General features: G+C 39.2%; 1 protein-coding gene across 1 annotated transcript; it reads right to left on the bottom strand.

The window, feature by feature from the left end:
- Window positions 1–3374: 3374 nt before the first annotated feature.
- Window positions 3375–16096, bottom strand: LOC117460176 (collagen alpha-1(IX) chain). Its single transcript, XM_034101449.1, has 27 exons — window positions 16033–16096; window positions 15439–15550; window positions 14206–14329; window positions 12631–13024; window positions 12465–12542; window positions 12275–12370; window positions 12141–12194; window positions 9462–9515; window positions 9316–9369; window positions 9179–9232; window positions 8974–9027; window positions 8839–8892; window positions 8704–8757; window positions 8279–8332; window positions 8147–8191; window positions 8008–8061; window positions 7871–7924; window positions 7731–7784; window positions 7528–7599; window positions 7406–7441; window positions 7102–7146; window positions 6978–7010; window positions 6276–6422; window positions 5694–5870; window positions 4966–5056; window positions 3873–3950; window positions 3375–3584 (listed from the first exon to the last, which is right to left on the bottom strand). The coding sequence occupies exons 2-27, from the start codon at window positions 15515–15517 to the stop codon at window positions 3379–3381; spliced, it is 2295 nt and encodes a 764-aa protein (XP_033957340.1). The 5' UTR covers window positions 15518–15550; window positions 16033–16096; the 3' UTR covers window positions 3375–3378.
- Window positions 16097–22148: the final 6052 nt, after the last annotated feature.

The following is a 22148-nucleotide window of genomic DNA, read 5'->3' as shown; positions in this document are numbered from 1 at the left end:
GGAAAATACTGTGATGCTGTTTGGAGCCGGGGAGTGGCCGATCTGCTGGTGAGAGTAGACTTTCCAATGCTGACTAATCTTCTGTTTCTACGTACTGTTCTCTGGGTTGTAACCAACATGAAGGAAATCCCCGGGCAGAAAAACCGTTGTGCTTATTTTCCTCCCAAGAAGCCACTTCAAAAGTCTTGAGGTCTTCACAAGGATCAATATGATTGTGGACGGTGGTCATCTCTGTACATGTGACAATGGTTACATTTAGCTTTGAGCTCAAGTTTAAATAATACATATGTTTGGCTGGATTAGGCCCTTTGCATTAGAACAGGACATATTGTAATAATTGACGTACTCTGAATTGCACCTAAAAAAAATGGCAGCATATCTGATGTAATTAAAAAAAGTATAATTTCAACAGTTTATGCCAGTAAAGTCAATCTGAAACTTGCATCATTAGAACTTCCCATGAATGAAGTAATTACATTTCGTGTTGGGGTGTGAGTTAATCAAAACAAAAAAAGCCATAATCATCTTGCGCAATCATATCCTAACAAGGCCGTGACCTCAATGTACTTTCAATTTACACAACATCATGACAAGCACAAATGTGGCCTCAAAAATGTTCCCTCTTGTTGTGCTGTCCCTTCTGGACTTTGTGATCTACAGCAGAGCTCCCCAATGTTTTGTTTACCTTATTAGAAGGCATACTCACACATACAGAATCAGCGACCTCGTAGGTACTGTATATCTTTTGACCTTGGGTTCCCGACCCCACATGCTTTTTTATGTGAGCAGTGTATAAAACATGTGCTTATATCTTGTGGTAAAAAGAGCAATGCAATTGATGTAAAATGTGCACATTTATAGGGTTGTCTCACATGGTACAAATCTGTACAAACATACTGACCACTGTTCAGAGACATGTTGTTAAAGAGCTTTAAATGTTGCCAGGATTCCACAAAACTGAGGACTCCTTTTACAACTTCTTTTGGATAACACATTTGCCTTTGGGCCACCGTGTGGAAAAATCCTCAGTTAAAAGCCTTTTCTATTTGGCGATTCACATTATATGTCCCCACAGTCTCATACAAAAGGAATAAATGCCATTCAACAGATCTTTGCTCTGCATTTTTATCTTATTTCCACATAATCACGACAAACCATTTTCTAATCCCTAGAATGTTTAACATTTATAAACCAAAATATACATCCTTTTTAATTTTGATGTCTTTTACAAAGCTGAACAGAGTAAAGTACGTGAAATAAATAGTATACATGGGAATATGTTATGTCAAATTAAAGGAATTCAATTGACCAAATAAAAAGTTAATGTTGTCCAGCCACCGAGCAGCATCTCATGTTGCCAACATGTTAAAAGACGTGGTGGCAGGAGGATATTTAATGAAACCTGCATTTGGCCTAACAACACAAGTGCACTGGCTTTGCTCACTCTCACTTCTACATAACACAATAACACTTATGCTTATGACTTACATTCACTAACATATACAGTGTGTGGCAGTTGGTCAACATTCTTTCAAATCTGCCTGTGGACAGCATACAACGTATCTCTCTAATAACCTCTGTTTCAGTGCCATCACTTTGAAGCTCAATGGTCCTGGGTTGTTTTAATCAGCTCACATGCATTAAGCCGCATTTATCTTGATCACTTGCACGGTTTGCCGCAGAGATAAATAGTGAGCCTGCAGTCTGAAGCAAGTGGTTGAGCCCAGAGAGAATAATCAGAGGATAACCGTGGATTAGTAATAGTTTCCATGACAGAGCAGCATGGCACACATGATGCTGCCGTCGCCGAGGGGATCAGGGATGACGATCTATGGTTGCCGGGCCTTCAGAGGAAGAACATGGGAGCCAGGAAAGACACTGAGTCACACGCAGAGTTTCACTTTTAGATATAATTCTTCATCAGATTAAAGCTGTGGAAAACACATAATCATGGCTCTTTCTCACCTCACTAAATCTTTCATCACCCAGGATACATTGAACACAAAGTAGGGAAGTGGGAGGGTGGTCCATTACAATGCTGATACAGACAGACTTAACTCAAGCCATTAAGAGTTCCTCTTGACCTGCAGGTTATTCAGCTGGAAACGGCACACAGGCCAGGAGTCACACCATCTCTGTGTTGCTGTGAAGCATCAGCGCTTCAACAGCATGTGCTGAGCCACCATGAGGGAAACTTCACTGTTTGTTCTCCTCGCATCGTCTTTTAACCGAGAAGCCACACGTTATGGATGATTAAATTATCTGTTGGCAGCTGAACTACATTTTGAATCCCTGAATTAAGTTTGAAACTACTCATATTGTAACCAGAAATCATTACAGGGAGCATTTACTAAAGTGCATTTGTGGAAACGCTGAACAAATTCTAGCTTTGTGAAATTCAAAAAGATATTCCCAGGTTTTGTTACAGCACCATTGCATCTTGAAAGTCAAAATGACGGGATCTTGCCCCAAAATTGGTAAGGGGTATACTTACAGTCCCACGCAAGAAAACCATACAATAATCTTGATAATGTCTTCCAAGATGGACCTACATTTAATAAAATTAAAGTTGCTTACTTCGTGTTCGTACATCTTCCAAGACCGCGCAAACTTATGGCTTTTATTCTGATCAACTAAAAATGTACTGACATTCTTTTAGCAATTATATCGTACTGAATGGATACAATTTTAAAATTAAGGGTCATTTTTCAGTTTTAAATTAATTCCAATGGCTGTGAATGTTATTTTTTGGCAAGTATGCACTGATGTCTGTTTTACATTTTTATCCAAAATTACGATTACTTTATAGAAACAGCATCTGCACTTTGTTACATCCAAATGATGTTGTTAACTTTATGATTAATATCTGTTTAATACATTAGAATGTCATTAGACATTATGGGCAAAATAAACCCTGAGCTGCACTTTCCTCCAAAGTGTTGTTGTTGTTGTTGTTGTTTTGCTCCAGTATTTACACTAGCTCTCATTTATTGGGAAATAAACATCTGCGATCATGAACATGAATAAGTCTCTCACACAATTGGTTAAAAAACTTCAGTCTCATTTTTGGATTTTTATTATAAAGAACAGATGTTTAAAGACAACTCAGACTTGTGAAAACATTTAAATAAAACTATCAATGAAGACGGCCTTTTTATACAAATATTTAATAATATAATAATTTGTTACCACTCGCCTTGTGTTGTCCCTTGTAGTAACCTTATAGATCAAACTGCTCCCAGAAGTTCAGTTTCAGTTTGGGATTCATATTTACATGAACATTTCAATAGATTTGAACAAATATTAACAAAAACAATCTAGCATTTTTCCCTTCTTTAAGATCAATGTTCTCATTATCCACATGGCATCTTTTTGTCTCTACTGGCGATTCCTCAGCCTCCGCGCCGCAGGTCGAGGTGTCTCTCTGTTGGAGTTAGACTCAGCAGCACACCCAGAGGTGAGACAAGCTCCTGGAGCTCCTCTGAGACCTGCGTGGCCCCTGAGGCCCGGCCGGCCCCCGTGGCCCCTCTCCCCCTGCTGTCCTGGCTGCCCGTTAAAGGCTCTGCCGGTACGTCCACGCTGACCTGTATTCGAGGAAAAATGGCTGTTTAGTCTTCAAGGCCTCTCTGTCTACTCACTTAGCTGACTAAGACTATTTCACAGGCAAGAGAGCATTTACACAGATATTCTTTTTCTTTTTTGGGAAATATCACACCTCTCTTACAGTAACATATCTCCTCTACCCTTTCCTGGGATTCAAAGTACTGACTCAGCTGAACATAGTTTGTAAAACTACGCACAGGCCCAGATGTGAACATCTATTAAATTCTCATCTTAACCGAACACTATTAAGTACTGGAAGAGTCATTTACCCTTTGGTCCCTGGTCTCCAAAGTATCCGGGCAGGCCGTAACCCTTGGGTCCTTTATCACCTTGCTCTCCTCCGTCACCTGCAAGCCAGACACACACGCACACACGATCACACACACACATTGGTCTAGACAGCAGACGGGTCAAAATGCCATTCTTCTAGGACGGAGCGCCACTCAAATACACATCATAAATGTTGATTAAAGACCTTATGGCTTACTGAGATCATTGTTAAATAAACATTTAAACACCTAGTAAATATTCTTTGATTACATCGAATTGGCAAGTGAATGTGGCACGAGTGTGACATCATGCTCAGGCCTCTAACTCTGAATTAGAGCTGAGCATGTGCACGTTAGCCGAGACTAGTTTTACACTATTGAATTGGTCCATGATGAAAGGTAGCGAGTTTCTTCCAGTGGTGGAAAAGGTAAAAAGAAGCACATTTAGTCATTACTGTACTAACATGCCATTTTAAAAAGGCCTTGAATTAAATGTCCTTGACAAGGACTCTACGTTACTGCATTTCAGAGGGAAATATTGAACTTTTTTATTGCTACACTACATTTATTTACAAATGCCGGACTTTTACTTACTGTAACCTGAATCACTCAATAAGGGATGGGACAAAATACGAATGTGTACTGTACATATATAAATGTATTAACAATAGATCAATAGACTTCATAGAGACAAACCCACCGATAATTATTCTCTGCAGCTTGTAACTCACTTGTTTGCTTCACTGCAACTAGCTGGTGGACATAGAGTTGAATTTGCTTAATAGTAAATAGTTAAAGTTGAAAAAGTTGAAAAACACTTATCAGGTAGCCAAAAAAACAACTCCAAATAAATAGTAATTTCAGTAACTGTCTGCATGATGCGAAATAAACAACAGTTGCTCGATGAATAAGATGATATGTTTTATGTTACAGCTTGTTGTCTTGCCTCTTAGTGGTCCAAAAAATCAATTATTGTTGGCTTAAAGGATGTGAATTATTTTTCTTCTGCTACAGTAGATCTTGCTAAAACTGGTGAATTATAGCTTTGCTGTTCAACATATTCATAAATAATGTTTGAAAACAATTTTCACACCTGTTTCTCCTTTTCGGCCAAGATCCCCGACCTCTCCGTAGAATCCCGGCAGACCCAGTTCTCCGTCAACACCGTCATTACCAAGGTCACCCTGACAACGTCATAAATATGAAAATACCCCATTAATCTTTTTATGTGTTTTCAGTGAAAACCTTGCAATGTTTTCCTGAATCAAGGTTCCGCTACCTCTAACCAGCTAAAACATCAAGAGATTTATTTGAATGATTATATAATACTTTGTTGGGAAAACCTCGTACAGTAGTGATAGATCACTGTTCCTTGTTTGGCATTAAACGCCACAACATGAGGCTTACAGGCCATAATGTAATAAAGTAAAATATTTAAAGTCACGGCCTCAAGAACATTTATCAGCCTGAGAGGCATTTTGATTAAAGAAGTTGTGGAACATGAATCGGTTCAACACTATTATAATGTGGAAAAGGCCTTCCAATCCAAGGACAGCCTTGATACTCTCCAAAAACCATTCAACACAGACCAAGTGTCTAGTCTGCGATTCCTTATTTGTCCTCATGGAGACGTGGAAAATCGTTTTTGCCAAATACTTCAGCTTCTAAGTCCAGTCCAGACCCTTGCAATGTGCATTTTATTCAGCCAGGGTAGAACCAAATCAAACAATGTACAGAGAATGTACCGGGCTCTGGCGTAATGAGGGAGAAACACTAACAGCAATGACTTTGTGTCAATTTATGAACAATTGTAAAACTCACATTAGGTCCAGGGGGTCCTTTCTGTCCGGTGGGACCAGGGGCACCCATGGGGACGTCCCCATACAGAGGACAAACCGCAGCACACGTCCTCTTCACTGAGTTGGCAAAGGTGGACATCTGCACCAGGACCACTTTCTTACAAACCTCGATGACGTGTTGAGCTGAGAGGGTCGGGCCCTGTGTGAAGAATCATAATGATCACTGGAAGGGACCCTACTGGGGGACATGTAATGTAAGGCATGCTGAAGCAGTGACTGCCTCACAGAGGAAATGCAAGGAAGAAATTAAGCCTATAATATTTCCTTAGGCTCATTATGGATTTATAGCCACACTTAATGAAACCCATGCTGCGAGTCACTTATTACTACGGGCTAATGTGAAACTCTTAAATGTGTTTTTTAACACAAAATACTGTTTGTGTGCCAGTCTGTGTAACTGCTGCGGTTTCTGTGCCATCATTTAAAGATACATGGATTGCCTAATATAGCACAGGCTCAAGAGTAGTACTGCAACACTATAGCTCTGCAATGTGTGTGGTATCAGGAACCAAACATCAGATTCAGAAGCTTGTAGTTTACTTACGGGTGGACCCCGGGGACCCTGGAAGCCATCAAGTCCTCCTTCACCTCGAACCCCCTTGACTCCGACAGGACCTGCATGTCCAGATGGGCCGGCGGGGCCGCGCTTCCCCCGTCCCCCCTGAAGACCCGGCCCCCCCCTGTCTCCAACCTACAGGCAGTGCATCCGTCAGCATGACAATGACAAATGAGTTCAGCAAACCTCTGACTTTTAAACTAGTTTGAAAAGATCCTTTGAGTTGTACTGTTATTTGACATTTGTCTCATTGTTTTTTTATCTGCACTATTTAACAAAGGTTTCAACTGATGGAATTCATGTTTTGGGACAATTTTAAACTAATGGTTATACACATAATACATATTTTTAGGGTTTTGGTTATTATTTGCCATTTTGTACATTCAAATCAAAACAATGTGTGCGCTAACATATATGACATGATATCTGTCTGGGACCCTAATATCTAGGTAGCTTATCAGTGTCCCTTCTCATATGCATTATGTCTTATGATTGTACTTGTCTTTTAACTTTTTGTGAACAGAAACTGAACTGAAGAGCATTGATCCAAACTTTCAAAAAATGCCACAAATAAAACTAGGTAAATAACAAAGTTGGTAGACTAAGTAGTTAGTAGTTTTTAGACTTTTCAGTTTGCAAACAGAAACATGATATTTCTCAAAGAAGCTTGACAACGGAATCACAGCTCACCTTTCCTTTTGGGCCCTTAAGTCCTTTCTCCGCCTAACAAAGAAGAAGAAACATTTATGTTCATTTTAATGGTTGCCAAAAAATGTGATGATGATGAGAGAAGATGAAACATTTGAGTCCGTACCTGTGCACCTTTTACTCCTTGGATTCCCTGGATTCCCGTGTTACCCTGAACAAAGCAAATGAAAAATATGAAAAAGCTTGCAAATATTTGATGTATCAGAACTTCACAGGTGTTCACTGCATGACCAGATGGATAGTTAATACTTGGTCAAATATAGCATCTTTTAAATCCACACAGTACCGCTTTAAATCAGAAATTATTCAATTTAAATCAGAATACTCCAGTTTAAAACATATACAGATAGGCATTAGATGGTGTTGTTAGCGTCATTTTTTGTATCTGTAATGGCTGAAGATGTATTTACCTTGGATCCTTGTTTTCCAGACACACCAATGTGTCCCTGCAAAGAGACAACATGGTTTAATGGCATTGAGGAAAATGAACTACTGTTTGGGAGATTTCAGAAAATTCTTGTGGAGCACTTACAACAGGTCCCGGTGGGCCGATAAATCCGGGTCTTCCTGGCTTCCCTGCAGAACCCTTGTAACCTCTTGGGCCCTCGAGAATAAAACATTCATTAAACCGACCTAAGGGACTGCTTTAGTCTTTGGTGTTTTCCTTTAGAATGGTAAACTACTTTACGTATAAGAACATGTATTATGTGTTTATCTTCTGAAAAAACGACTTACAGTTCGGCCTTGGGGACCCATTTCTCCTGCAGGCCCAAGGGCACCTCTCTCTCCCTGTAAAAATCACAAATGAATGAACATGCCCAGAAAAAACACAATTTAACATATCTTCAGACAAACAAACAAGATTGGCGAGTTACCTTTGTTCCAATGCGCCCAACTTTCCCACTCTGTCCTTGTGGTCCTTGGTAAGCCTGTCAGGGATGAATGACATTACCACGAGTGCACTTCCCATTAACTTTATCATCAAGACATCATTTTTAGGAGAATATAATACCTCTATTCCTAAATCACCCTCTCTGCCTGGCAAGCCTGGGTCTCCAAGAATGCCCTAGTGAAACAACACGATTATTATAGAACAGACACATGATTTATGGAGGGTAGTTGAGCTCTCAGGTGTGTCAGCAGTAAATCACCTTTGGTCCGAGGGTGCCAGCTCTGCCCCCAGGACCAGTGACTCCCTAGTGTTCAGACAGAAAACATCCATTACATTTCAAAACAAAAACCGTACAAATGGACACACTGTCTTTGTTTAATGTAATACATACAGGCTTCCCCTTCTGTCCAGCAGTTCCCCTCTCTCCAGGATCTCCCAGAATGTCCTGTCAAACCATCAGCATAAGTAATACATTATAATATATGCAACACATTTCTGTCAGCTATAACCACGGTGAACCATGGAGCGTTCTTTCATATACTATAGAGTAGGTTAGCATTGTGTTTGAGTCTCTTTATTCAGTGAATCACCCGTTTATGTTGATACAGTTCACGTTCTCAGCCAAAATCCTACCGCATGTACTAATGTTGTTTATGGAGACGGCACATAAGCCAAACACAGAGTTTGATTCCAGAGTTAAACCACATTAAAACAGATTGTCTGGCTCTCAGTGCTTCACATGGGAGTTTTGAAGGTGGACAAGAATTAAGAGCCCATTATGGACTTTGGGACAGGGGATCCCACACAACAACCCACCTGCTTTCCTCTGGGTCCAGCACGGCCTAACACACCAGTCTTCCCTCTTTCTCCCTGAAAGATAAATACATATTGAGATTAAATCACAATGTTTAGATTAAAAACAAGACATTGAAAGGAAGGAAATAAACATACCTTTACTCCTTGAAACCCAGGAATGCCTTCATATCCTATCCCGCCTTTCGCACCCTTTAAGGAGGCCAAAGTGTTAGAGATAAAAATAATTCAATTATAATAAGGCTTACCTCTGTGTATGAAGGGTTAACTCACAACTTCTCCCAGTTTTCCAGTCTCTCCGAGGCCTCCAGGTGGTCCACGCACTCCCTTTAATTAGTCACAATAATGACATTAACAGTTGTCTATAAAGTTGTAACATTGGACAGCAAACTGCAAATACATCTAATAAAGAGTCTGTAACCTCATTAGCTGCCTAATTAGACATTTCATTAAAGTTTAAACCCAGCCAGGAGTTTACCTTGAAACCCCCTGCCCCTTGTAATCCTGTCAGCCCTTTAGGTCCTCTGTCTCCCTGTAAACACAACATGTCATTAATACACCATTTGTATCATATGAGGAGTTAATAACATAATACATCTCAGTGTGATAAATTACCACTTGGCCCCAGAGTCCTCTCATTCCTTTTTCCCCTTTGATTCCTTCTTCACCCTGAGGAAACGTGTGAGGTTTCATTAAAGTGTTTGATAACAAGCCAAACCAAAGTGTAACCCTTCTAGGGGGGTATTAAAGTCAGATCTCACCTTTAGGCCTGTGTCGCCAATGTTACCATAATCTCCTGTGTTCCCCCGGATCCCCTGCAAAACAAGTTTGAGTCAATCAAAAGCTTGAGAAATACAGCATAAAATACACATTTTGGCGGCTGGTTCAAGAGAGAAAGGCAATAATGACTTGTGGGAGATTCAACTTTGGACTGATCAGACAGAAAAACAGTTTAGACATGACGGTTAAACACTCGGAAATTAGCTTTGATGTGTATGCAGACATTGTGGCTCGACAGACAGTGACCAAATTGAGCAAAGCGTTCATGTGTGATGCTTGTATACTTTAGCATGAAGACTGGAAGCAGGGGGAACGGTTTATCTGGTTCAGTTCAAAGTAAACTAAATCTGCCTACCAGCACCTAAAGCTCACAAATCAACATGCAACACGCCAGGCGTCTAACATTACATATTTAAAGGTGACAAGACTGCAGGAAGTCATTGTGCCTGGGCAAGAAACAGTAATGCCTGAGTTATAAAAGTGTTCATTTGTATGCTTTAAAGCCATTGTCTTATTTCTGGCTTTGGACAGGGGCCTTTCTCTTGTTCCCGGTATTTCTACTAACCTAAGCAGACCAGCTTTTGTCTGTAGTTTTATATTTAACAGACAGCTATGAGAGGGTCATCAATATTCTAAAAAACGAAGCGCAAATTCCTCAAAGTATTAATTAATTTAATTATTTAGCTACAGCCAGGCGGCATTAAGCTCAGTGCAACACGGTCAACTCCAGATCCTATGTTGATATCAAGGGCTCATCCTAAGCTAACGAAACCGCAAGGATTCTTAGTTTCAGGCCATAATATACTGATGACAACATGATTATGAACACTTTATTCTATTTACTTCAATAAATCCGCCTACATCCTACACTCTGGACCTTTATTTAATTTTTGTGTTTGTTTAATTTGTACCAAACCAGAGTGAACATGGCTAGCTAGCTGTCTATCTCTGCTAAGCTTACTATCTCCTGGCTGTAGCATAGACTTGTATCAATCATCTTACTTTGTGAAAAAACAATGATATCTCTTAAAAAACTATTCCTATAACGTGAACTGTAGTAAGGAAGTGAAGTTTTAAATCTGAAACTACTACAAGTTTCATGCACGTAAATATTAATGGCAATACACAAAAGCATTAGCAGGATCTAGGAACCATGAGTCATAAATCCAACAAAATGGACCAGAATGGTTTGGACAGATGCTGACTTCCTTATTAGTAGAAGAAAAAGTGTTTTCCATTTGGCTGTATTTCACTGAGTCAACAAACAGATCAAACAAGCTCCAGGATGCCTTTGTGTTGTCCGTTTATTTGCCCACCTCACCAGCCCAGTCAGCTGGGCAAAGGGTAACCTCAGGCATGGCCGACAGTAGGGCGAGAGGCATGACCGTGAACTTTACAACGTTTCGAAGGCGTTATAGCTCGGACAAGCAAAGGACCACCCAACACCTAAGATGGACAGTTTTTTAAATCCGTGCCAGGAAATGCCCTCCTTGAATGCCAGCAGGGGAGGAGATAAACATGTTGGGGCTCTGTGATTCACAAGCTGGCAGGAGGTCAAAACTCTAACGAGTTACAGAAGACAGAAGTTTACTCCCAGATGAGCTACAGCTGCAACTCAGGACACGAATGTGTAGCCTAGCATGTACAGAGCTCTGGAAATGTGCTTTGAATGTGCGTGGGTCTGGAGGCGTGCATGTGCTCAGGCAGCATGGGGGATTTCTTTGAGTGCAACGGACATGTTAAATGCCAAACGATCACACACGAATAAAAAATAATCCACCTTCTTTAAACACATGTTCTCTAGACTGTTTTAAAAGACTCTCAGATCTGTTTCAACACAACACTGACCGCTAAGCATGAAAGAGATTAACAAGTCATCTTAAGTGGAAATAATCACGTCTGCGGCTCCCTGAAGTTTACAACTGTGAGTGTATTTGTTCATTCATCGATGCATGTGTAACTGCAGGAGAAAACCATCTTCATTATAATTTTCTTAAACATCTCTTCCCTTTCACAATTTCCTGTGGGGAATTAATTTGCCTTACCCAGACAAATGTCACCCAACAGTAAAGCATACTAATGGTGTTCATTACCAACACTTGGAGGGTTGGGTTCTTGCTCAACTGCTTGGTTTTACTGTGTGTGGGATTCACTACATTTGGCTGGGTGTTTCTTTTCAAATGGAAAAGCAAAACCATTAGAAATCCTGTGATCTCAGGCCAGTTTGAGTTAAATCCTATATTCGAAACAGCCTGGGCCTGTGTTTTAAAATGCAAATAGCTATTTCAGAACGGCAAAAGCAAATGTATTGTTACATCCGTATTGGTTAGTGTTTATATTGGCTTCCTCCTGAACCTTCTGCAAAGCAGACATTAGTTTTAAAACTATGATCGCTTCTATGTTTACTATCGCTAAGCGCTTCTGCTTCCAGATCTGTTTCCATCCTGTCCTGTCTCAGTTGTACTTCCATTGCCATTTTCCACAGATTCGCTGCTGTCTCAAGAATAAAAGTTTTACAATGTCACTCTCCCACAATTTATTTTAACTCTTCATTGTACAGCAAGAGGAAGTGGGTGCTAAAGATTATACTGAGTAAACATCCAGTGTTACACCGGGGTTGATATTTGATCCACTGAGAGACATATTGTAAATGTATTTACCCAGTTTCCATGTCTTCCTTGGTCTCCGGCTTTTCCTAGAAGACCTATGTGACCCTGTAAAAGAATACAACAAAATATGTCAACAAAGATTGAACTTGTCCTATCAGTAAATCTCACTGTAAAGGCACATTAACCTTTGGCCCTGGAGATCCCTGGATGCCGGGTTGTCCGTGCATACATTTGCAAGACGCTCTTCCAGCTGTTAGGCCGATCTCTGCGTAACCCCCACACTGCCATGGACAGAAAGGCGAGAAAACTGTATTCAAACCACAAAAACTTCTCCAACTGACTGAATTAAACCATGTTGAATGAGAGTAGACCTACCACACTGGAGAGCTCGCAGCAGCCTTCTGAATAAGCCTTCTCTGGGTCACATGACACCTCCATCTGCTGGAGATCCACCTGGAAAGAGACAGGGATCATATGGTACGTTGTTAAGTTTTTGAAATATTACTTTAGATGTATATATAAATCCAAACTGTGAACGTACAGAGACAGAGCGGTCTCCTGCTGCGCGCTTCACGATGGAAGTGTATCCTTGATGGATTACTGGCCTCGGCTCATCGATGGACTCCACGCTGACCTCTTCGCAGTCCATCAGCAGCTTCACCCGACTGCCCTTCACACTCAGCGCCAACTTGTGCCACTCGCCATCAAAAAACTTCTCCACACCACTGAAGGTCCTCAGCATCTGGCTCCCATGGGCGCTGGTGTAGAAGAAGTCTAAAGAGCGCGTATCCCCCTGGAAACGCAGGCCGACTTGCTCTCGTCCCTCGGGGTCGCTGACCTGCCACAGGTCCCAGGACTTCTTGGCCGTGTCCTTGGTCACCTTAAATGTTGCAATGACCGAGTAGTCGGAGGGAAGTCCATCTGGATACACATCGCTGTGGGAAGAGAGTGTGGTTTACAAAGCTGGGTACCATTAGAGAGAGGCAGCATTTAGGGGCAAAACACCAATTAAGGGCTTTTGTAGGGACATAATGGGTTTTATTTAATAAGAACATGAATAAGTAGAAACAGAGCTTCTTGGATTTCAAATTCCACTTTAGCATGTGACATATTTCTTTGTAACTTTTTTTGAATAATGGACTATTTAGCGAACTGACATTCTTTCTTTCTTTAATTCGAGTAAAGCATATGTTCACTTAACCCAAGGGTACAAAATCTGGATCTAAAGGCAATGCTGAACTCATTGTCAGGGTGTGAGAAGAAGAAGGTCTACACCCATGCTAGCAGCTATCTCAGGCACAGCAGTTCTTTGAGCTAAATACCTCTCATCATTCAAGCTCACAACACAATATTAATGTGTTGAAATGTAGCTCTAAAGAGTAACTGAGAACCATAGTAAAATATAGTATTTTGTTCCACATTTGCTTAAAAGTTTGTATTTTCATCACATGTAGAAACATTGATGGCTGTGCTTTGTTGTACGTCTGCACAAAGCAGTGATGTCTCAAGATACTAACAGACACTCGAGTACACTTACATCACCTCACTATTACCCCTGTAGCCAGTTGAAACGCTGCAGAAGATCATCAAAAGTTAAGTTGATTCAAATCAATTATTAAAATAGTTTGCAATACATAAAATCATCAATTAGTTGGTCCTATGTGATGATGGACTGCAGGCATAGTGGCAACGTCTCTTGAGGTGAGGGCAGTCAGCTAGCCAATGTGCACGTAGCTAAGGCGATGTTTTACAGGCAACCACTAATGCTTTTAGCTAAAATTAGATTAAAGAGAAACTAGGTTTACTATCAGAGAAAGTCTAAATGTATATAGTTTATTTCTGCTTTACAACAGAAACGTGAGGAATATTCTGACCATAGTATTTAATATACGTTTTTATCAGCTTTATTGTCAGTGCATACAATAGATGCATCCGGGTGTCCATATTAAGTTTCAAGTTTCTACATTGTATAAGAGGAGTATGTTAATTTATTTAATAGAATGCTAGAAATACTACAATTATAATGACCAAAATAGTTGTTATTTCGAGCCCTTGTGTTACGTGCATTTTCCAGATTAATTTAAATGAACTGTGCTCAGGCTGTGGGGGATTGTACCTTATAGTCCTCCGTAGGTGGATGGCAGGGTTGACACGGTAGGCCGTAGCCTCAGGTTGAGATCCTTCCACTATCTTCACTCCACTCGACAACGGAACACGAAACTCCTCCAGCAGATCAAAACCTCAAAGCACAAACAGCAGGCTTAGTTTGACATCAAAGGGATTCAGCATCAAAGGTGCTGGACTGCTTCTAAAATATACGTCAGTGCGAATATCACGGATTGTTCCAATAGTTGCATTACTCAATGCCATTAATAATGCCATCTCTTCACAGCCCCAATGAGGTCATTTATGAAACCCATTAACAGAAAAAGGCTGTTTATTTCTTACATGTTTGGCTACTGAATACTAAACACAGTTTGAATGAGATCACCACAGCTGGGATGTTTCCTGTGAAGTCAAAACTATTAGGTAAAGTGATCTGATTACAAATGTCATGGCTCATGAAGAAACTAACTCTCGAAAGAAAAACGGATACCTGCTCCTTTAGAGCATGTACAAAAGGAATCCGTACCTAAAATGTGCAGACTTGTCAAGGTATTCTAGTGTGAGTATTTGAGAGACAAATTATAACGTTTAGGTGTCACGTTTTGTTCTAAAACTGTGTAATTATAATGTATTTCAGTCATTAGACCATCAAGACCTATCAAAGTCCACTTAAAATTGATAACAGATTACATTAAAAAGGAATAACTACTATTATTATTGCTTAGTGTGGCTTATACTATTTCTGACTGTTCTATCTCAGGGTATGACCCCTCAGGTAAAACAAAGGGCCTGTGTTTACTAATTTATGTATAGTGAAAGTGAGACTCAGATGAGACAGTGAGCTTCAAAGGTTCATGTACACAGCTTAACCCAGGATGACCCTCAGTGTCACATAAGGAAATACAATACTGGTGTGAAGGCAAACAATAGATCATGAACTGACACATACTGACATCTGCTGGTCATGGTACATACAGTGTTCAATCTGGAAAACTAAAGTCTCTCAACAGAAAATGTATGTGATTTATGCGATTAATGCCCAACAAGTTTTTTTATGATACATGTTGTAACATAAATTATACATTTCTGAGATTGTAAATCTCTACGACAGGAAAAATGAAACAGCATATCCATTATAACAAATGGTTCCATATGAAACTAGCATATTATGTAAATGATGAGGCAGTGTTTGTGTTATTTTGTTGGAAATATCAAATAGGTAAGAAGAATATATAAAACTTACTTGGGAGCTTTTGACATTGGGTCAGTCCCAGGAAGGCAGAGAGTGCTGCAAACACCAGCATTTCTTTGTAGGCTGGCATTCTGTATTTTATGAAGTCAGGGGCTATAAGTGCCTGCAGTACAGCAATAAAATGAATCAATTACCAAATGAAAATAGGCTGTTAAATACAAGACAGGAATTCAAACTGTTTAAACTTTATATTTCAAGGCATACATGTTAAATATTAAGAAATAGTAAATAAAATAAAACTTAAATGTCTCTACCAAACCCCCTGGTATATCACATCAAAACAGTTTTATTTGTCCTTTGGGTCATCTTAAATATTTGTTTAAAATGTCTTTGACAGTTTAGGTTTTATGGTAATTTAATGATAAGACTATCTGTGTAAACAAATATAAGTTCTATTGAATAACATTCTTTAGTTTCACCACATTAGAGAAAAGCATTATTGCCAGATAACAGACATCTGGATAATACTATATAGATATTCTTAAGATTTCTAACTTAACATGATATGAAACCCTAATTAACATCAAAAACTATTTGAAAAAAACCCAAATAAAGAACAGTTTAAGAGAAGGATGCATTACTCACATATTCCTGAACAAAATTGTCCCAGGGCTCTTGCAGATGGGTCTATTCCAGCTTCTGGTGTGAGGATGTATCCCACTCTAAAGATCCATCCCGGCCCTGTGTGTGGTTGAACAGGAGGACCATTCAGAGAAAAAGCTGTGGCTCTCAGAGGAGCCTGACCCCTGAGCTCCACTCCACCTTTGGTCCCCAGGGGATCTGTCTCTTCTCATAGGCCAGTTACAACTACTGTCACTGCAGGTCCGGGAAACAGTCATCACTCACATTAAAGTAATGCAGCTGATCATACAAGAGCCTTAGTGTAGCTTTTGAAACTTGCAGTATGTTGTATGCAAATTGCAGTATGTTGCTTCAACAATTAAATGCAACTCTAAAAAAAAAAAGTTTGGGGGTTTCTTACTATGAGGATGTGTGTCTCTTTACACTTACGCTGGTACAGTTAACATAAATTACTCCTTTGTGGGGACATTTGGACATTTGTGAAATAAGTCTACAATTGCTTATAAAACAGTCTCACGGTTTTAGTGTATGTTCATTGAAAAGACAGTGTTTTACCGTCATAGTCTCAATGAGAGAAAGATGTAGTATGTCACAGCCAAACACAAGATGCTCTGCAAACATTCCACCCTGAGCAGACCACAGCCTCGATGTAAACCTCCACACTGCTGCTAGTAGCAACCAGGCTGTAGGGAGACTGTGGGAAATGACAACTGTATAAAACAAATAAACAGGAGATAACTGTTTCACTATATGGCAACAAGAAGTCTAAAAGCTTCCCATGTTCTTATACTTGAAGCACCATGTTGTATTCAAGTGTTTTAATTTAGCAGCATGGAAGAAAGGGACAAGAGCTAAGCGAGATACGAGAGTTTTCAGCCATGCTAGCAGCTCTGTGAGACTAAATGCTAACGTTAGTATGCTAACATGCTCACAGTTACAATAGCAACATGTTGTTGCAAATTATATGTTAATATTTATCATCTTATTCATCATAGATGCGTCACTTATCAGCAGAGGTGGGGACTCGAGTCACATATGACTTGACTAGAGTCGCATATTTTTTGACTTGAGACTTGCTTGACTAACATTGATAAAAGACTTGACTTGACTTTGACTTGGTATTCATGACTTGAGACTTGACTTAAGCTTGAGATAGATGACTTGAAAGGACTTGACTGTTTAAAATTAAATATTTGCGTTTGTTTTTGTAGTGAGATATTACGTTTAGGTTTTTCGAAAAACGTGATTATATCGCCATGCGCGCAAACTTGGCAACCCACTAGTAGGCCAACCCAGTCTCACGGCATTTCGTGTTCACCCAACCCAGTCTCACGGCATTTCATGTTCACCAACATGATTTTTAATCTATTGATTCGTGTTCACCAACACGATTTGCCCCTTTTTTTCGTGTTGCACAGCACGATTTTAAAAGCAATGTATTTCTACTGCCTGCAGCACGTCTTTTTCTCCGGTCGGGTCGAGGAAGACCGGAAGCTGTGTGGTTCATAAAAACATGTTCTTACTCAATAACAAGCCACAGTTATTGCTTTTATTTTAAATCGTATAATCTCGGACTTTTGTTGCCGTCTGTGCCGATAAATGGGGCTCAGAGCCTCAGGATACTGAAATCTGTATTACTCTTTTTTTCCTTCTAATTTGTTATTCTTTTCAAAATAACACACTGTTATTTACTCACCAATAACACTCAATTATCCTTGCTTTTATTTATTGGTTTAATTCCATAATCTCGGGCTTTTTTGGCGTCCATCAGGAACTGAATTTCAAAATAAAAATAACCGGAAACAGACGTAGGCATTTCGAGCGATTACCCAAGATCCTCAGCTATGGTTTTAAGCTCGCTTATTGGATGTTTTAGCCGCAATGCATGCTGGGATTTGGTGTTTATATGATGTGAAATCCGGAACACATTTTAAAAGAATAAAATACTTAATTCCGAGTGTTCTTGCTTTTCTCTTTGAAAGTCATCACATAACGGCATTGTAATACACGGTTCGGCTGCATTGTATATTACAGATCTGCCGTAGTTCTTTATGTATAGAGCTCTGATGAGAAGACCTTTGGAAAAACTGAGAAAATGCCGCCGAAACTGAATACCGGACGTGGATCATAAATATATTCAACAATTAAACAACATCTTCAATTTCTCTTCACACAATACGTCTCCTTGCAATATCAACACTAATTCGGCTGACTTTTACATTTGATCTAATTCACAGATAGGTTATATTTACACCATAACGGTGCACAGATGATATAAAAGGACTGTAGTTTTTAAAGATATTACTGATTTTCTTTGAATGTAAGAATGTAAATACTGAGTCTGAAATAGTATAGCAATATGCTGTAAAATTATGTGAAAGCATGAATAAAACGTGTCCTACACTAATAATACAAAGTTATTATGGCTGTGTGTACCTTGTGTACCTAGTGGTTAAAGCACGTTATTGAATTATTGTTTTTATGTGTTATAATATAACACATAAAAACAATAATGTACTCTTAATATTTTTTTCATCAAATATTATTTGAATAAAAATATGAAGAGTACATACTTTCATAGGGGGAAAGTAGAAGGTCTGTGATAGAAATATAGAATATAAAAAATCAAGAAGATACTATAAGTGATCTCTACAATAAAACAGTTTAGTGCAGGATGTACAAAGATATTAATAGGAGGAGGTGCAAAACAGAAACACGAATTAACCTTTATTTAAACATTAAATAACAGATTAAGGTATTCTTTTAAATAAGAAAACAACTTTGGGGCTATCTATCTACAGATAAATATTAAGCCTGACAAAGTACTTGACGTCTAATATATTGCTTTCCTGCAATGTTAACTATGTTGAAGCACTTATTTTAACTGATATTATACATATGAATTATACTCTTATGTATGTAAATAGAATAAGAAATGTGCAGAATATGAATATGGTTAATGGTGGAGGTACACACACATTGATAGATGTCTTGTAATGCACTGTTGAGGAACCTGTGACCCAAGTGTTTCATTCATTGCATAACTACACCGTAGTTGTGTATATGATATGTCAATAAACCTTTAAAATCTTGAAAGGGATGTGCAAAATAGCCATAATATACAGTCTTTAATTAACTATTAGTAGAGAATAACGAGTAATGAATATACTTTATTACTCGTTTCCATTCATGTCAATTGCAGATACATGTTTAGTCTTCTCAAGCACCAACTATCAAATATCTCTCCTGATTGTTGGCACTTGACAATCACCTTACCTGAATTTTACTCAGGTCACGTGTAACTAAAGTCTGATTTAAGGGTTGTTTATATTTCACATAATTAATCAGAATCTGCAAAGTAACTCAAATAAATGCAGTGGAGTAAAATACCAGGTTAACCTCTGAATTGTCATGGAGTAGAATTACAAAGTAACAATGAGCTGTCATGTGGGTATATATTAATGCTATATATTAATGCTGCGCATTATGGACACAAGCGATTTTCACCCATGTATTAATTATATGTTTTACATTTGATAACACCAATGTGTTTAATACTGGCAACTTCTAATTGTGGGAAAAACGAAAACGTTCACTAGAGACGTCCCATAGAACATTTTGCGAAACACAATAGCCAGCATGTGTAGTTCTGGGGGGGCATTCGATTCCAGTTTTGGATAGTCTGGCGTGGTTTCGCTCCATTTCACACAGCTGTTTGACGCTCTGCGTAACCTTACGGGGACTGTAGTCCTAAACGATAGCTGGGGATTGTGGGTAGTGTAGTGTCTTCGGCCATCCTAAACTCAGAAATGTTGACGATCGCAATGATGCTCGAAATGTCCCTTATAGGCCTATGTCTGTTTCCGGTTATTTTTATTTTGAAATTCAGTTCCTGACGGACGCCAAAAAAGCCAGAGATTATGGAATTAAACCAATAAATAAAAGCAAGGATAATAGTGTGTTATTGGTGAGTAAATAACAGTGTGTTATTTTGAAAAGAATAACGAATTAGGACATTTTTTTTTAAAATACAGATTTCCGTATTCTTTATTTATTTTCTGAGCCCCATTTATTTTCCTCACAGACGGCAACAAAAGTCCGAAATTATACGATTTAAAATAAAAGCAATAATTGTGGCTTGATATTGAGTAAGAACATGTTTTTGAACCACACAGCTTCCGGTCTCCCACGACCCGACCGGAGAAAAAGACGTGCTGCAGGCAGTAGAAATACATTGCTTTTAAAATCGTGCTGTGCAACACGAAAAAAAGGGGCAAATCGTGTTGGTGAACACGAATCAATAGATTAAAAATCGTGTTGGTGAACACGAAATGCCGTGAGACTGGGTTGAGTAGGCAGGAGTCTCAGTTAACATGGCAGCGGCTAACTTTACTGCAAAAATAGTGAAGTTTGGATTCAAGGATTATCTGCAACATAAAGATCAGTGACATGACCACCACAACATCCAACTTCATTCGTCGTCACTACAAAAAAAAAACACAGAGAAAGGTGCGTGCATGTGTTGTGTTAACGTTAAGTTTAAGCTACGTAAGACTTGGTTTCAAATCGATTAAGCATTGCAAAGAGAAGACAAAGCGGTAAATTAACACTAGAACAATAATAAGCAATAGTAATGTTGTGAATCGAGTGGCCTGTGTTTGTCGTCCATTACATACGCCTGCCCATACCATAACCCCACCATCACCATGGGCCACTCGATTCACAACATTACCCTACCCCTACCCCTCACACCAGATACTGCCTGGTTTTCGGACCCCCCCAATAAAGCAAAAATGCACGTTTCAGAGTGGTCTTTTATTGTGGCCATTCTAAGGCACACCTGTGCAATAATCATGCTGTCTAATCAGCATCTTGATATGCCACACCTGTGAGGTGGGATGGATTATCTCGGCAAAGGAGAAGTGCTCACTATCACAGATTTTTTCAGATTTTTGAACAATATTTGAGAGAAATGGTTATTTTATGTTTATAGAAAATGTTTTAGATCTTTGCGTTCATCTCATAAAAAATGGGAGCAAAAACAAAAGTGTTGCGTTTATATTTTTGTTCAGTGTATGTAGGTGCTGACGCCGTTGGCTGTTCTAGTGTTAACATACATTTAAATTAAATATGTGTAATGGCAAATGCCATATATGATTTTCTTACCTGGAATTCTACCTTTTTGAACAGACTTTTTGATTGAGTTCTAGCTATATTGTCTGTCGTTTTAGGGTTAATATGAATCTAATATGATTGTCATCAGTCTAAATTAGATTTCAAATGATTAACTGTGTATGTAATGAAGATCATAGTGTGGGTTGAATCCATTTTCATAACCACTGTTATTATGCGGAAACTGGGCTAATCTCTAATTTCGTATGACTTGACTTGACTCTCACCACAGTGACTTGGGACTTGCTTGATACTTGTAGGTCAAGACTTGAGACTTGCTCATGACTTGCACATGTAGGACTTACTCCCACCTCTGCTTATCAGCTTTCAAACCAAGTACCGCTGAGGCTGAACTTTGTTTTTTTGAGGTCATAAACCAGTATTGAAGAAAAATAACATTTTTATCTGACTTGTTGAAAGTAATGATATCAGTTATTTTGCTGTATGTTCAAATTTAGACCTGATGATGGTGCTATAGAAAAAGTCGGGTTACAATTGGCATTAGGAAGGTTTCCTCCTCGGTGACAAACAATGTCTGTACAAACGAACGCAATCTGATGGTTAAGACGTTTGTGTGGGAGGTTGTGGCTCGCTGATCTTCGGATCATGGGGGCACTGGTTCAAATCCCGCTGCAGTCAAACATTCCGCTGTGTCCCGCTGTGACAAGACACTTCACCCCAAATTGTTCCTGTGGGGATTGCCCACAGTATTGAATGTATGTAAGTCGCTTTGGATAAAAGCGTCTAACAAGTGACATGTAATGTAAAAAATGTAATGTGTGTCAGGACCAGTGCCAAACAGTAGGATTCATTCGTTGGGAACCATGACTGTCTGTATGAACATTCCTGGAAATCCATCCAATACGTATGACATTTTAGTGACACCAAAAGAATGCTGCTGCTAGCATTGCTAACACAATGAGCTAAAACAGGCGAAGCAGAGAGAA

The sequence above is a fragment of the Pseudochaenichthys georgianus genome, chromosome 15 (genome assembly GCF_902827115.2).
Source record: "Pseudochaenichthys georgianus chromosome 15, fPseGeo1.2, whole genome shotgun sequence".
In the NCBI taxonomy this organism is placed as follows: domain Eukaryota; kingdom Metazoa; phylum Chordata; class Actinopteri; order Perciformes; family Channichthyidae; genus Pseudochaenichthys; species Pseudochaenichthys georgianus.
Note: the sequence above shows the minus strand (reverse complement) of the source record. Positions and strands in the feature narration are given on the sequence as shown.